Source organism: Colius striatus, chromosome 13 (assembly GCF_028858725.1).
Source record: "Colius striatus isolate bColStr4 chromosome 13, bColStr4.1.hap1, whole genome shotgun sequence".
Taxonomy (NCBI): Eukaryota; Metazoa; Chordata; class Aves; order Coliiformes; family Coliidae; genus Colius; species Colius striatus.
In genome coordinates this window covers 20088024-20103658 of record NC_084771.1, presented here as the reverse complement: position 1 = coordinate 20103658, position 15635 = coordinate 20088024, and the positions used below count along the sequence as shown (strand labels likewise).

The following is a 15635-nucleotide window of genomic DNA, read 5'->3' as shown; positions in this document are numbered from 1 at the left end:
AATCCTACCAGCATCTCAAGAAATATACAGACTAACATTATTCTTGTGTTTCTGATTGTGCTTCAGGTTCATTACAAAGTAACTTGCAGCTCAATAAACTTTGACATGTTTTCATGTTCTAAAAACAAAGACACAAACTTAATTATTCACTTTTTACCTCATACATCCCAAATCAATAATTGCACCTATTGATCGATGACATAAATTCAAAACATTCATTTACATTGAGTACTGTAACCTAATAAGAAGGCAACAACTGAATTTGTTGGAATCGATTTCTAGTTTGTTTCCAACAGAAAATCTTCAGGCCCATAGAATAATAAGATGCAGTGCAAGGAGCAGTTAATTATCAATGAGTATCACAATTTCTTTGTTATTTTAATATGAAAAGAAAATGTTGAGTCTCCAGAGCTGATGTTTAAGTGAAAGGAACTTCTGGAACCTCTTTCCCATGTGCTTCAAGCAGTTTGAATCATGGAAAGGTGAAATGCAGTTTGTGCTAGAACTTCTTCATAATGTACATAAGTAAAATTATGTCAGAGATCTATAACTGCAGAAGCTACAGTGTAATGCTGGAACATTTTGAAAAGGTTTATTGTTGGAGGTTTTTTGTGAAGTTTTGGGGTTTTGGCCTTGTAAGGTTTTTTTTAATTCCAGCAACATAATTTTAACAGTAAGTCATTGAAGAAAAATCCTGTGGCACAAACTGATGCTCCCTTTTGGGGTGCAGAGGCAACTGTCTTCAGTCAGCAACTGAATGCACATGCATATGGTCAGCACAGTTCCTGCAGGCTGGCTCTGAGCTGCTCTGAGTGCCACACGAGCTAATAACTTAGTTTAAACTTCAGTAGAGGCCTTTTAAGTCGCACATAGTGCAATTTTGGGCAGGGAGACATACTCAAATCACCTCCCATGTGGTAACTAGCCAGCCAGCCTGCCAGACACTTTGCAGATACATTTGGTAAGGACTGTCAAACCACAAGAAGACAGCTGGACTATAGCCCCATCAAAACAAAAATCTAAGCAATTGTGGAGAGCACCTCAGCTTTGCCACACCACCAGCCCCATCTACATGCAAAGGGAGTAATTCCATCCTCAGATTTCCTTCAGATCCACCACCAATACCTGAGGTCTGAAGAAGTAAAAGCATGAAAAGGAGATGCAGGAGAGGAGAAAAGCTGAACGCTGTCTTCACAAGATATACTCCATCCCAAGGCACACAAACAGCTCCAGCGCTGTTGGTGCCAGCCCCACTCACTCAGCACCAAGATACAGTGGCTTTACTTTAAAAAAATAGATTTAGCCATCAATCTCCAGTTAATGACACAGTTTTCCAGCTCCACTCCAGCCTGGCAGGGGCAATTTTTTCAAGATTCAACCTTTTCCCTCTGCATTTCAAATGTCAGAAGAGGAACCTGCTGCGAGAGCAGCGTTTGCACAGTAGCTGTGAACTGAGCCGAGACACTCAATCTGTTAATTTCCACAGGTTTCCAAGGAGTCTCCTCATGAAAATATCCATGATGTCAACTGACCCAGCAGGATTTGAAATAAGGCCTAGAAGCAAAGGCTTCCTCTCAACCAAGAGCCACGTTTTTATTAAACTCATCACATGCACCTCTGCAACCTCCTGCTCCTTATGGGGAGTTGATCACCCTTCTATCCAAATGCCAACCAATATTTAAAGCGGTTTACAGTAACAATTTGCAACTTCTTGTCTCTTCTCCATTTTCCAGCCTTGCAAGGAAGGGAAGACCAGACAAGCAACAGCCCCCTGTGTGCCAGGGTACAAGGTACTGAATGAAATTACTAACCCAAGTATTTGAAACCCTATGAGGCACTAAAGTTTCCAATGAACCACCTTGATCATATTCCAGGACCAGACACAAACATCACCTCAAGACAAAAGGGCAGTTGCTAACCTAGAGGGCTTCTCCTGCCATCCAGAGCAAAAATTAAGTTGGCACAAGCCACATCAGGTTGAGTTTTTATGAGAGCTGACTGAAAGAGAAGGGAAATGGTGAAGAACAGGCAGGGGAACACACACATGCTCATACTGACAGCCAGGCTAAAAGGTCCCTACAGTGTCAGGACTCTTGAAGTAGACATCTTTCTATATCTTTGCCCAAGTTACATCACATCCAGCTGAAACAGCCTTCTAAGTCAAGCACAAGCACCCAGAAAACAGTTGGAAATATCTAACTGCACAGTGACAACACCTAAATCAATCAATCAGTGTTCCAGTTTGATATTGCTGAAACAAAGCTAAACGTGTTGAGTTAGGACCCCAATTAGTTGACACTAAAGTACTCAACTTGGAGTGTTTATCTACAACAGATCTCTAATGAGTAGCTTTCCTTTCACAAGAGAACAAAAGCACTTCACTCACAGTATCTATTCTGATAACTTGACTAAATAAAAGTAAAGACTTCATGTCAGTCAAGAGCTGAAAATTAACTTCTATTTTTCTTTGCTGTTATCATGCCTACTACCATGGAACATGAGGTCACTTAATAAAGCATTAGTCAATGAAAATATTTCAGGCAGAAAAAAAGGGTAAAGTTGTAATCTAGTATTGATACAGATAAATAGTACAAGAAAATTTACGATATTTCTGACTTTATTATCAAGATGATAGTATCTGATAGCCAGTTCCCCAAGGTGAATGAAAAATTTGTAACAGCAAATTTCTTTAGAACCCTGAACTGTAATGAGTCACTACTTGAGCAAAATACTGTGTTATATTTATTTGTGAGGGCTGACCACTAACAGCATGGACATCTCCTTGGACTTTTGCAAGAGTTCCATGAAAATTCATAAATAACCATTGTGCCGCACAGTTTGCACCATCTTCACAAAATCTCAGCTACAATTTTATGAATCCTTAGAGTTACTTTAATAATTTCAAATAGTCAGTAGACAACACACTTTTTTTCCTTTCCCTAAGCCGAAATGACAAAGTAAAAGGCCAAAACCAAGAAAAGACCACAAAAATCCTCAAAACCTGTAGGAATAAAGACATGAGAATGGAGGGATCTATAAATTCAGAAGGCCATCTTAAGAAAATGTGAAAGCAACAGTTCTAAGGAAAAAGAAATAACAGAAGCCTTACTGGACTCTAAACCTTTACTGTGGTCTCCTGAGGAATATCCACCTACTAAGCTGGAGAAAGAAGACACATAATGAACACCATTTACCAAACCGTCAAATTTAAGATTTTGTGACCTTCAGCAGCACCCACCTAATTAAGAAATGAGAAGATAAATGAAGATGACTTCAGTCTGTTTTCTTATGGCAAGAACTGTCATGCAGAAATTAAAAGGTCTGTTCCCTGAAAAAGATGTTTATAGCCTGAGCTTCCCTAAACTACTGAATGCATACAGTGAAGAATCACCATGTGACAATACCAAACTCACCTGCAAATTCCAGTGCTAGTGAGTAGCTCAACAGACAGGATCACTGTTCCCATTAAAAGCCCTGATGTTTGAAAAAAACATCTCCTCCAGAAGAGTTGGCAGGTACTGCTTCCAAGAAAACCTGAAAACAGTAGGCTTCACTGCTGGTAGACCACCACAGAGAGTATATAAGAAGTAGAAACTAGCTATGGGGTCAGGCTCACCCTGGCAGGAAGCAAAGCTATCTGGAAAAACTATAGTTCTTGTAGTGAATCCAACAATTGTTTTGGCCTGCTACTGAGGACAAGGTAAGGTCATCTACATCTCTGTTCCCAGCTCCTTTTTATTGGTCTATGTGTCTGTCTCACCTGAAAAAGACTGAGGTCTATCAAATGTCACTGTTAAGGAAGTAGAATTGCTACAGCCAACACAAGGATAAACTGATCTTCTAGAACTCCTTACTGTATCTCCCATTCTCCTAGGGAGTCATCCTAGAAAAAAGTGGAAAACTGAGAATTCCTTTATAGAGCATGCACCTCTCCAATCAGAATATGTAGCATGTCTACTAGTATAGTAATCAGCAGCTGCAATGACAAAATTAATGGTCCTTACCACTCCACATCTCCTAGACTTAATCTCCAAAGTATTTTACTTTAGTAACACACCAGAGGTATGGAATAACAGAACAACAGTAATATACTTTAATACAAGATCAACATACAAAGTGTCACATCATATTAAGAGACAACACAAGCAAGGCTGGCATGGAAATACAAGCACTACTAGTACTTTATTTTAGATTACAGGAAATTAGAAAGTTTTAAAGCAGATGTGGAAGAGCCACACACACACCTCTTATATTGAGCTGCTGTAGGCTGAATTCTGAGAGGTACAAGAGCAATGAAAAGAAATCAACCTATTTTGAACAGTATCCAAGTGCAGGGGCCCAAGTTTACCGGAGTAGAATTACCAGAAGACTGCAGGTTTGTATTAATTTTTATTTTCATATAGGTACAACTTAAGAAATGAATCTCAAATTTTAAAAGCTCAGCAGTTATCTTTAAACAGCACAATGCAGACATACCTTTGAGGCAGCAAACTTTATTCCTATTAAGGCTCTTATGAAAGGATGGATATCATGCAAATATAATTAAAGAGTACATTTCAAAATATGAAAACCAAGTTCAACTTTAACTCTTTCAGAAAAAGAACATATCAAACATTGTAACTGTGACCCACCAAAGCATTTACATACATGCTTGAAGCTACAAGGACTAGGTAAGTTTAAATGAACTGTAACAACTGTAACACTGTCTTAACCAGATCAGAACTACAATCAGTGATCAAACCCTTCAAACGTCACAAGCACCAATATCTGCACCAATCATGTCATTTTACATTCACATAAACTGCTGCTTTTTCAACCTGTAAGGCCCACACGTTTTTTAGCTTTGGCATTAATTTGTCATCACTTAAAGTATGTCATCCCTCCACAGAACCCAGAAGAGGCAGGCACGGAATGTGCCTGTAGCACAGCAGTGCACAGCAGGAACTGCATAACAGAAGTTACTGTCATTGGGCATGTAGACAGGTTCTGGTTAATTTCCATATACTATACCCCTTGCTTATGATATCAAAAAGTGAAAACTGGATTATTTTTTTTGAACAACAACCAGCAGTAGCACCAAATCAAACAAGCAATGATAATCTATAACAAACAAAATCTTACATTATATTTTAGGATAGTGATGCTACTTGTCCAAACAGTATCTAAAGATGGTTTAATATTACCAGCAGGGAGAAAGCTTCATTCCTTCTCCATATTATTACAATACATTGAAATGAAATATAATGAAGATTGTCAGCTGTGTGACTTCTCCATTGTCATCACTAACATAACTCAAAAATAACCAGATGTATAATTTCAAAGCAGTGAATACGTGAAAAGAAAAAGAACACAACAGTTGTGACCTCTCCCAGGATGTTACGGGCACTGCATGAGATGTGAAAGGTGCTAGATGATTACTTTTTCTTTCTTCTAGCCTAATGTCAACACAATCAAGTTTTACTTGTCTACTCAAACAGAAACAATACATTATTTTCAAAATTCTCTCACATGTTTTTTTTGGCAACTATCAAATTGCCTAAAGGCCTAGACTTCTCAGAAGCTTTGTATTATATGACATTCAGTGCTTACGAATTTCTTACAAACAGTATTCCTCACCTAAGAAAATAGCAGTTAAAAGTAGGAAGATTCCTTTATTTCAGTCCATCTAATTTTGAGTCATAGCAGCATATCATTTATATCTTGCTAGGCATGTACTCTGTGTATATCTGCAACCAGAAGAAGGAAAAAGGTAAAGAAAGATCCATTTTAATCCTTCCCAGCAGCTGTTAACAATTTTCTTCAGTTATCACTGTGAGGATGTGATGGATGGGAAGACTCAATATTCTGAGGGCCTAGTATATGGCGTACAAGTGCTCTCAAGGACTGTTGTTCAACAGTACATTCAGTTTAACTAGGAACTACAGACTCTAAGAGAGAACAGATAGTTCCTGGGAGCCATCTATCATTCTTCAGAGAAGCTTCATGATCAAGAGGATAATATTTGGAAGAACAATTGCATGATCTTTTGCTATATAGCTAGTATATCATGTCATTGAAGGAGAAAAGTGAGCATTAACTCAAGTGGTAACTCAAACCAAGAAATCTGCATAAAAGAATAAGTTGAGATATTACCATTTTAAGACTTTCAATTTACTTTGCAACACAGAGAAACTGGATACACAAAAACATGCAAGTCAAACAAAGCTAATCTACAATAAACAAACCCAGAATACACTTATTTCAAGACTTAAAACATTTAAATATTCACTCAATGCTAAACACAAGCAATGGAATAAGGTCTAGACCTAGCCAATGTAATTCAGTAAAAATTTACTTGGCTCTTTCAGTCTTTATTTCCCTCCTCTTTTTTACTTGTTTTTGTAATTTCAGGCCAGAAACTTACTGAATGACACAGGAGCTGAAAAGCAAATGTAAATAAGGCATCTTCCTCTATTAATAGCAATACTCCAGGGACTTGTGATTATATATGTATGTAGATGCACAGTCTTCTTCTAGCCCATAATTACACAGGATGTCCTTCTCTCAAGGATAAAGCAGATGTCAACTAGTTCAATAACAAATGTTATTTGGAAAGACATACTCCTTTTCTGAGCAGACCTATCTCATCCAAGTTGCATACTCATTTAAAAGCGACAGAAAGTTGTGTCCCATCATTATCAGATTCAGCTCTCAACTCAGATGAATCTCAACAGATGAATACCTCTTTTTACAAGTCTTACAAACAAAAGACCAGAGAAATAATTAGCAACTTGGTGCCCAAACAAAAGCTCCATTCCAAAATATTAAATCAAACTGCTAATCTTTCAAAGTGCTCAACCAAGTCACCACATCAATTTTGCACCAAACCCTAAACACAGACTATCAAGAAAGGCTGGAAATCACTCATCAAGTTTACAGAGATTAATCCCAGAAACTTCAGACATTTCAATATATTTTCAATGATGTAAAAGAATATAGGCAGAACTCTGTCCTAAGATTCAAGAACTTCATAAAAAGTCCCAAATTTTACAAATACAGAAGAAGGTAGCCAATGCAAAGCACAAAATACAAAGAGCTTAAAGAGAGGTTTTTTTCATCTTAAAACATCTCAAACCACAGAAGGAAGCAAACTGCACTAGAAGAAATTTACAAGTAGTCTTCAAGGGAAGTACCATGTAAAGCACACTGCATTAATCTAGACTTGACATTATGAGGGCATGTCTCACTGTAGCAAGGTCCATACTAAACACCAGAGACAGAAGATTAAAGTCTCATCAGATGTCACAGTCACTGATCCAGGAAAGGCAGAGACTCCAAGGTGAGCAGAAGTATGAACCTGGTTAATAAAGGCCATTCTTGCAAAGTCAAAAAATCATACATCCAACACTTTCATCCCTTCATTAAAACAGAAATACTAAAAAGGAGCACTCCATAACATATCCCCTTTGCTTCTGACTGACGTGTTGCATCAAAGGCAAGAGCAGAAAATTAGCAGAGATAATTAGAGCAAAGATCTTTGAGCACAAGGCAGCATTTCTGAGCAGCATACCAACCGGAAGATAAATGCTTTTGTATGTTACTTAAAAACATAAGCTGTTGACTACTTCAGCTTATCAAGCATAGAAGGGCTTTCATCTAGAGGTCATTCTGAAAAACACCTCACCCTGCATTTAGGCATGTATGAAGCCCAGCAGAAACCAGTCATAGAGAAGAAAAAAAAAAAGAGATGTTATTATTTACTGGCTTTCCTTCTGAAGATTTTGGAGAAAAAATGTCCTTTCAATGGTGTCAGAAAACAAGGATGTCAGTCTAATTAGATTTTTTTTGTTCTGTCATGCTCCTGATTCTAAGTACTCCTCTGAAAAAAATCTGATCAATGATGAAGGCACAATTATACAACATTCATCTAAATGCAGCTACGCAAAAAAAGGGAGAGAGGGTAGGGAAAACAAAGGTGAAGTATATTTCTCTTCAAATAATTAAGTCACTTTATTTTCCAACAGCCATATAAATTTAAAATATGAAACAACAATAATACAGCTATAGAATCTAGGTTTTCTTTCAAAGCAGCAGCATATAAAACATATAAAAGCTAAAACCTCAGCACAAGCTTCAAAAAAACAAGGACTGAGTGAATTTTGCAGAAGACAAGAAACTCACAAAATACAGTACACAAAAATACTGGAATGCATAAGATAGAAAGCTACACATTTTAGGTAAAGAAAGACATTGTAAAGTATACAAAATTTGCAAAAATAAATGATGGGATTTGGGGGAGAGTACCATGAATACAAAGAAGTTGGCAATTAATACTTGTAGATGGAGGGAACAAATGGCAGTTTTCTATTCAGCATTCAGTTTTCAGGTTTACGACTTCACTTTCTTAGCATCCTTTTTTCCAGAGTTCTCAGTCGCCAAATCTGCTTTTCTCTTCTGTGACTGAAAAGGAATCATTTATAAACTCAATTAAATGGTGGCATTATACACAAAAAAAACCCCAACCCTATTTGACTATTTAAAAAGAAGCTAAGTGACATTGATATATTTATATTCCAATCTGGCTTTTTAGGATGGAACAGAAGGTCAAACAAAAATCCCAAGTTTAGACACTTAATTTTATTACCATTTTTATCTTCTTGAAACCTTTACGTGGTCTCAATGGTACAGGTACCAAACATATCATGAATTGGATAAAAAGATCAGGACCTTGACTTATATACGATTTTGTTCTAAAGATTATAGCTCTTCAAAACAAAAGCAGCAGTTTTCATCCTTTCTTCTTCCAGGAACTACTATACACGGCAGGAATAACAATCTGAGATTAAATTAAAGTAAAAATATAATGTAAATACTTAGGTAGAAAAAGGGCAGTGCTACATTTTCTTTAAAAGTGTGTTCCTCTGCTACCTAAACAAAGACTCTTGTTAAAAAAAAGTCCAATATACTAGGAATTGGGAACACCTGCACAAAATCTAGAAGAGCTGTGAACAGACAAATATGTCAGCTTCACCTCTCAACTCACGGTTTATACTAAACCAATCAGTGCCTACAGTTATCTTTTTCCTTTTCTAAGAAAATAAAATTGAATTTTGTCCCAGAAGTAAAGTAAGTGCTGTTAAACATACTGCTGTAACTTTTGCTCCTCTTTTCTTCTTTTCAGCTCTTTCTTTCTCCTCAATTTCCATATTTTCTTTTTCTATTAATGATATCAGAGTATTGCAGCGTCTCTGAAACTCCTGAAGAAACAGAAAACATCAAATTCTCTAAATACATTACAGAAATTCTCTCCTTTCCATAAACATGTTCACAATTCCTGAACTCCAAAATACTTACATTTTCAAAAAAAAACCCCAAAAAGTTCAATGTTCATGTACTAATAAGATTCACTAGTTATTGTCCATCTGTCTTTACCTTAGTGTAATCTTCTTTATAAACACAGAGAGATTTACTGAAATATTCAACTTCCTGACAAGGAGTTTTGAAAACTGTCTGTATCTTCCCAATCAACAACCAACCTAAAAGACTGATCTGATCTTTCATCTCATTGAAATGACACCAAATATAGCCTGCCATCACGGCACGCCAGTTTTTGGGAACAGAGATCTTCAAGGTATATCTTTAAAGCAGAGAGAAAAGGAATCAAACCTATCTTAAGCAACACTTTTCTGTGGCACACAGACTAGCTTTTCGCAATAAGCCATTGTAGAGCTCTGAACTGCCAAAAATCTATACAGTCTTCAATCGTGAGCTCACTGGTTTTAGTCAAACAGCACCCAAAAGGTAGCAGGTCCTAAATGCTTTTAGCTTTAAGACTCAGTTAAAGAGATTAAATGTCATAAGGTCATTTACACATTAATTTTCAATACGACTCTAAAAGTATCTGTGTTATAGTTGTTACATGTGGCTTGGTTACTAGAACTCGTCTGACTGGACAGTTTCTTGTATCCCATCTCAAAAAAAGATCTTTTCCAAACACATTATGGTACTCATTTTTACCATAATTGCTCAGTATGGTCTATGTACACTGAGAACAGTTATTTAATAGGCTTTTCTTTCCAACCCAAAGCAGGAAGTTTTCTTCTGAATAAAAGAAAGCCAGAAAAATGTCTCTTATCACTATTAAATTCAATGAAGCAATTTTTTAACCACAAACTATCTTAGAATTACCTAGTAGTATAAATCTTAACTTACAATTGGTCTATTTGCAATGACGTGAAGAGGTGACCTTTTTGCCCAGGAATTAGTCTCTATTTCCTCAGCATCTGTAACCTGTATATTGACTCAGTCATCACGTTACATGATGGAAAATGATGAAGCCTGCATGCTTTTGTGATCGTGAACATTCTGTTACAGTCAAGCATATGACTCAGCTGTGAGATGTTCATACCCTCAGGCTTAACCACATTCCTTAAGTCCTAGTATTTCCACAAATTCCTCTATGAAGGGTGCTTCATGGCCTTGAGTGGAAGCTATCTCATTCAGAATGGACACGGAGAATCCTGCTACCACATGAATCTTTTTTGTCACAAAAAAAGAAACCTTTCAGGACCTTTTTCTTTACAGTTCTCTACTGGAAACATTCCAGTTTCATGCAGGTACTTTTGAAGTACTGTAATGAGTAATTTCTACCGTATCTGTGTAAAAGTAGTCCCACATCCCCCAGTACAGTTTCAATCACAAATTACTGTGTCATACTTTGTGCCTTGGAAAGTGATTCACTCTGCAGGAGTTAAAATACTCTCCCATCTCACATCAACCAACAAAAAAACAGACGATAGTTTTAGATAAAAAGGCACCAAGTCTGAGAAAACTTGAGTGCAAGCCATCGCAACATACATTGCATCCCCAAACACATAACAAAAAGAGAGCTTCTGTCCCAAAAACCTACACTCTGTAGATGAATAGAGATGATAAAAAAAGACAGAAGTAGAAAGATGACGGTAAATATGTCGGAGGCACTTTACATCATTTAAATTTATGTACGCTGTACTCAGGAGCTGTAGGTAAAGACTGATGACAAGCTACTCCATAATAACAATCAGCCAGATCCTTTCTAGTATGAGAAACAGGTTTGTGTTAAATTCAAGACAAGCAATTAATCAGAAAGGACTAAAAAACAACATTGATCTATTTGCCTAAGGCACTAAGAAAAATCCTCCTCTTTCCTGCAGAAAAATGCCTGCATAAATACATACATTTATCAAAGTGTACGGGTTCGTGGTTAGGCTTTCCAAATGGACTACTAGCCCAGAACAACATGGACAGAGGATGGACTCAAAAGACAATTTTCTCTTGAGAATCATAGAAGCAGTTGACAGTAAGATGTGACATACAGACAGGTTTCTTCTACGGCTGCTATGAGAAAGAATCTGCATGATAAATCCTGAACTGAGCCCCTGAAATTTCAATACAGATCGATCTGTTACATTTTATGAGTAAAAAAATACACTTAGAGTTTAAAATGCCTTTCACCTTTAGAGATGAGATTTTATTCAGTGTGGCTTGATACTTTTCTCTTTAGGATGGAAAGAGATAAGATGTACTTTGCTCACCCCTTCATAGCTATAAAGACAGGTATTGCAATAAATAAGATGGGAGCACTGAACCATCACCTTCTGCATGACTGAAGGCAGAGATGCTGACTTGGGAGTGAAAGTAGCCCCGAGCTCTGTCAACAGGCCTGTATATTCCTGTATTTACAAAGGAGTCATTTGTCTTATACTGGGTTGGGTTTGCAGAAAGCAAAAAGAGAATATGCATAATTTATGACTTCACAAAACAGATATATGATTCACTACTGCCATGATATTTTGCATTCTTCCTGCAAGGACAGAAATAAAAGAATAGCTAAATATAAAAACTTAAACCTCTGTGTCCAGTTAAAAAAAATAATTACAATTTTAGGTACTCTGAATCTCTTTGAAAACTTACATTTTGGACAAACCATCTGGCTTTGGAATAAATAACTGAAGCATAAATATTTTCAGGACAAGAAATGGAAAGAAGAAGATGGAAGATAAATTACCTATTTATATGGAATTCAAGAGACATCTAGTGGTTAGTAAAACAAAAAGTTTTCTTGAAGAGCCAGAACTATGCTGCCCTTTCTATCTTGTTTCCTATCAGTTTCAATGTAATAGAGGGTAATCTTGAGATCACATGTGAATTTCAGTATTTTATCTACAGGGGTAAGTTACTATTTAGCCCTTTGTAAAGATTTGTATTTGTACTTGCTTCATTATCCTTGGTATCAATGTCTCTCCAGCATATTTCTTCATAAAAACTACCAAGCTTGTGCAAAATAGACACATAGAAATTCATACTTTCACAAATGTCAGGATATTTGAACACATACTATGTATCAGCAATTGGCAGTTATAAGCTCCTAAATCAGACATATCATGACAGTTTAAAATATTTAAGAAAATTAAATGTACATTAAAAGCAAAAGATCACTTTAGTTTGTATTTCTATATTATTATTTTTCAACTATGTAATAGCAAAAAAAAAATATGAATGGATTAAAACATGAGCAGATAGAATTTTAGGAGAAAACATAAGCCAAAAGATTTACTACATTCCCAGTGTCTCAATTTCAGCATTAGACACCACAGAACATATCTCTACCTTCTAGCAAATGCTTTCTATCCCCTTACACAGCACATAAAATTACACAGAACATAAGGACCTGCAAGAAGATTTAAAACTGAATATATAAGTCTTCCCCTGAATTTTAAAGTTCAGTATCTCTTCAAACAGACATTTTAGCAAGGAAAGCCTGCAATTCTTTTTATTAAGGGTTAACTGCTGCACTATCCAGAAATACTTTAACCACTGAAATATCAAGTAGAAATTATATTGCATAATTATAAGTAGCACTGGGAAAAGTAAATATTCCCACCTGTTCAAATACACACTTTAAATATTTTATGTTTTATTTATACTTAGTACGGTACCCTTAAGTTTGAAAGAACATTTTTATCAACAAATCCCAAGGGCATGAAATGAAGACAGTAAACAATAATGCACTGTGGTTCTACAATTGCTAAGACTAAGCCACTAAAACATCCAGATTTGTACAGAAAATGACATTTAAAGTTACATGACTGCAGCATAGTGCTTAGAAGACAATAAGGAGAATCTTTGACAGCTGTGCAAGGCACAGTGTGCTCCACTCTTTTGTATCAGCCATAACCAATCTGGTTTTGTATTTTAGCATGAGTCCTGTATTCTGACATAGGTACCTACATACTTTATTACTTGCTACCATCAAAGCTTCTGTTAGTGTTATCTCTTCCCACTTAATGACTAAATTAAACAAGAATGTCTCTGCTCCTCAGACAGACAGGAAAAATACAGCTGAAATTCAGAGTAATAGCCTAAACTTTATATCAAGCTTGTATTATATTCTGTAAGAACAAACAAAATCTTTACAAAAGTATAAATAAAAAAAGTAAGGATTTGCGTGGGATTCATTTCTTTATTCACAACTAAAACCTTCATTTTAAACCAATTGCTTCAATGTTTAATCCTTCCATAAATTACTAAATATCCTCATGCTTTCAGAAATAAAGTACCAGTACTTAAAAAGTTGGTTTTTTCCTCTCAGTTTATAATTCGGATGTTTTCAGTCCAATCATTCTGAAAAGCAGCCATTTTCAGAGACATTGTTTGGTAAAACTTTTAGTTTGCCATAAAAGTTACAAGGATATTTGTAAAGACAGTCTATCTCTGCATTAATGCCTTTGGGTAATGTGGGACTTCAGCTTGGCAGGTTTTCTGATCTGTTTGTTTCAGCTGTTTTGTGTTGTTTGCTATACTGTGGGAAAAGGTTATTTTATTAAAAACTAGAGATGAGAATAAACCCCAAAGTTACTCTTTCAACACTTGTTAACTGGACTACAATATTCTGGCACAAATCCAAGTATTACATGATGGTGCTTAAAAAAAGGAACACAATACTTCAGTTAATGACTCAGTTCACGTAACTGGTACCTACCATTGCAGTTCTAGATTTGATAAACCAGTCAAATCTGAACTGAGGAGCATTACGCACACACTGCCTCAGCTCCTCATACACATTCTCTTTGTCAAAGCCCATCTTGTGTAGCATGCATATCAAAAATCTGTCTTCCTCTTCTGTGTAGTTTTTGCCTTTGTTTGTTCCATATTGAATACGCAGCTGATGAAAAGGTGCTTTATACCTTGCAATCTGAATGCAAAACAAAAATAAAGACTATTAAACATACAGTTCTACATTAAGGATTTTTTAGTGTAGATTACTGATACATGGTATACTATACACACTATACAAAAAGATGGAACTCCCATTCCCAACTATTGCTTTTCTGAAGCAATTTGGAAGAAGTCAGCTGCAGAAAACAAAAAACCTGCAATGATTACTTTGGCATCGAGGGCTTTCTTGATACTGATCCTCCGCTGAATTCTTGCCTCTCCTCGTTCAATTTGAGCCATAATCCTCTCAATGTCCTGCAGTTCATTACAACGTTCCCAGAAAACAGCTAAAAACACAAAACACATTTTGTAAAATAAAATCTTTTCCTCTATTCTTACTAGTGTATTCATTGAGGCACTCCAGCAAAATAAGAAAAGCAGTTTGTGCTTCCATTAAATATTAAAAGATTTATCAATAGTCTCCCCCTTTTACTATGCCAGCCAAGAAATCAACTTGCACAGATCATTTATTCAACATTAGCTACAAGCAAAGTTTAGTAACAACTGTAATAAAGTTTACGCTAAACTTAGTTAATTTTAGTCATGTGAAACTGAAAACACAACCTTTAAGGTTAGCTTTTCATAACAATGGTGAAACAGGTTAGAGCTGCTAGTCTAGCAGTGAAACACTCGTATCAGTTTTCGCCAGCTATCTCTAAGGTCAGAGATTACTTAGTCTATTTATTACAAAAGCATTAGCTTTTTGTGTATTCTCCAGACACATCTTTTAGCCAATCCAAAATAAATTCACACTTTCAAGGTAACTCTTACAGAGATCTTCCTTTTTAAGCTATAAGAAGAACATTGCAAAGTCATTTAGTAACATTAAATCCAAGGATGAAAGAAGAATTCTGTACAAACTAAAAAGCATTGTGTAAACACAAAAGACAAAGATACAGTGTACCAGCTGAAAAAGCATATATACTCACATAATGTTACCACTATAAGGTGACTTCATGATTCCACAAGACCATGTTGCCAATGTTAATTAACTATGTCAAGTTCTAAATTAACTAAGTAGAGATAAAGGCAGCTGAAGGCATATTTATATGCTGCAAATTCAATATTTTTAATAGAATTAAGTCATCTGAAAAGGACCATCAGGCACCTCTAAAATAAAAAGTATTCTTACACAACCAAATTCTACCTGTTGTAATTTTAAAAGAACATGTATCAAAAATAATGGTGATACCATAGGCTTAAGGAATATATTATGAGAGATCACAAACCTGAATACTCAATGACCTCCTCAGGTGACTTTCCCTCCACCTCACGGGCAATATTGTCTATATCATCACGACCGTATTTCTCATTAGCTTTAATAAACTGGTTAAAATCTCTTTTATTCCAGTTTGTAAAACCCTGTAAGCAGCAACAGATCAAGAAGGTATTACTAGGTA

The 15635-nt window shown here is 36.0% G+C and overlaps 1 protein-coding gene across 4 annotated transcripts in view; it reads right to left on the bottom strand.

Annotated features, from left to right (window-relative positions):
* Positions 1 to 4070: 4070 nt before the first annotated feature.
* SMARCA1 (SWI/SNF related, matrix associated, actin dependent regulator of chromatin, subfamily a, member 1) overlaps positions 4071 to 15635 on the bottom strand; it is a 35917-nt gene continuing 24352 nt past the window's right edge. For all 4 annotated transcript variants that reach the window (XM_062006307.1, XM_010199961.2, XM_062006308.1 and 1 more), the window contains 5 exons: positions 15465 to 15597; positions 14404 to 14522; positions 14000 to 14212; positions 9126 to 9236; positions 4071 to 8439 (listed from right to left, as the gene is read on the bottom strand). In XM_062006307.1, coding sequence (XP_061862291.1) covers positions 8368 to 8439; positions 9126 to 9236; positions 14000 to 14212; positions 14404 to 14522; positions 15465 to 15597 — 648 coding nt within the window. In that variant the 3' untranslated portion in view covers positions 4071 to 8367. The remainder of the gene's footprint in view (positions 8440 to 9125; positions 9237 to 13999; positions 14213 to 14403; positions 14523 to 15464; positions 15598 to 15635) is intronic.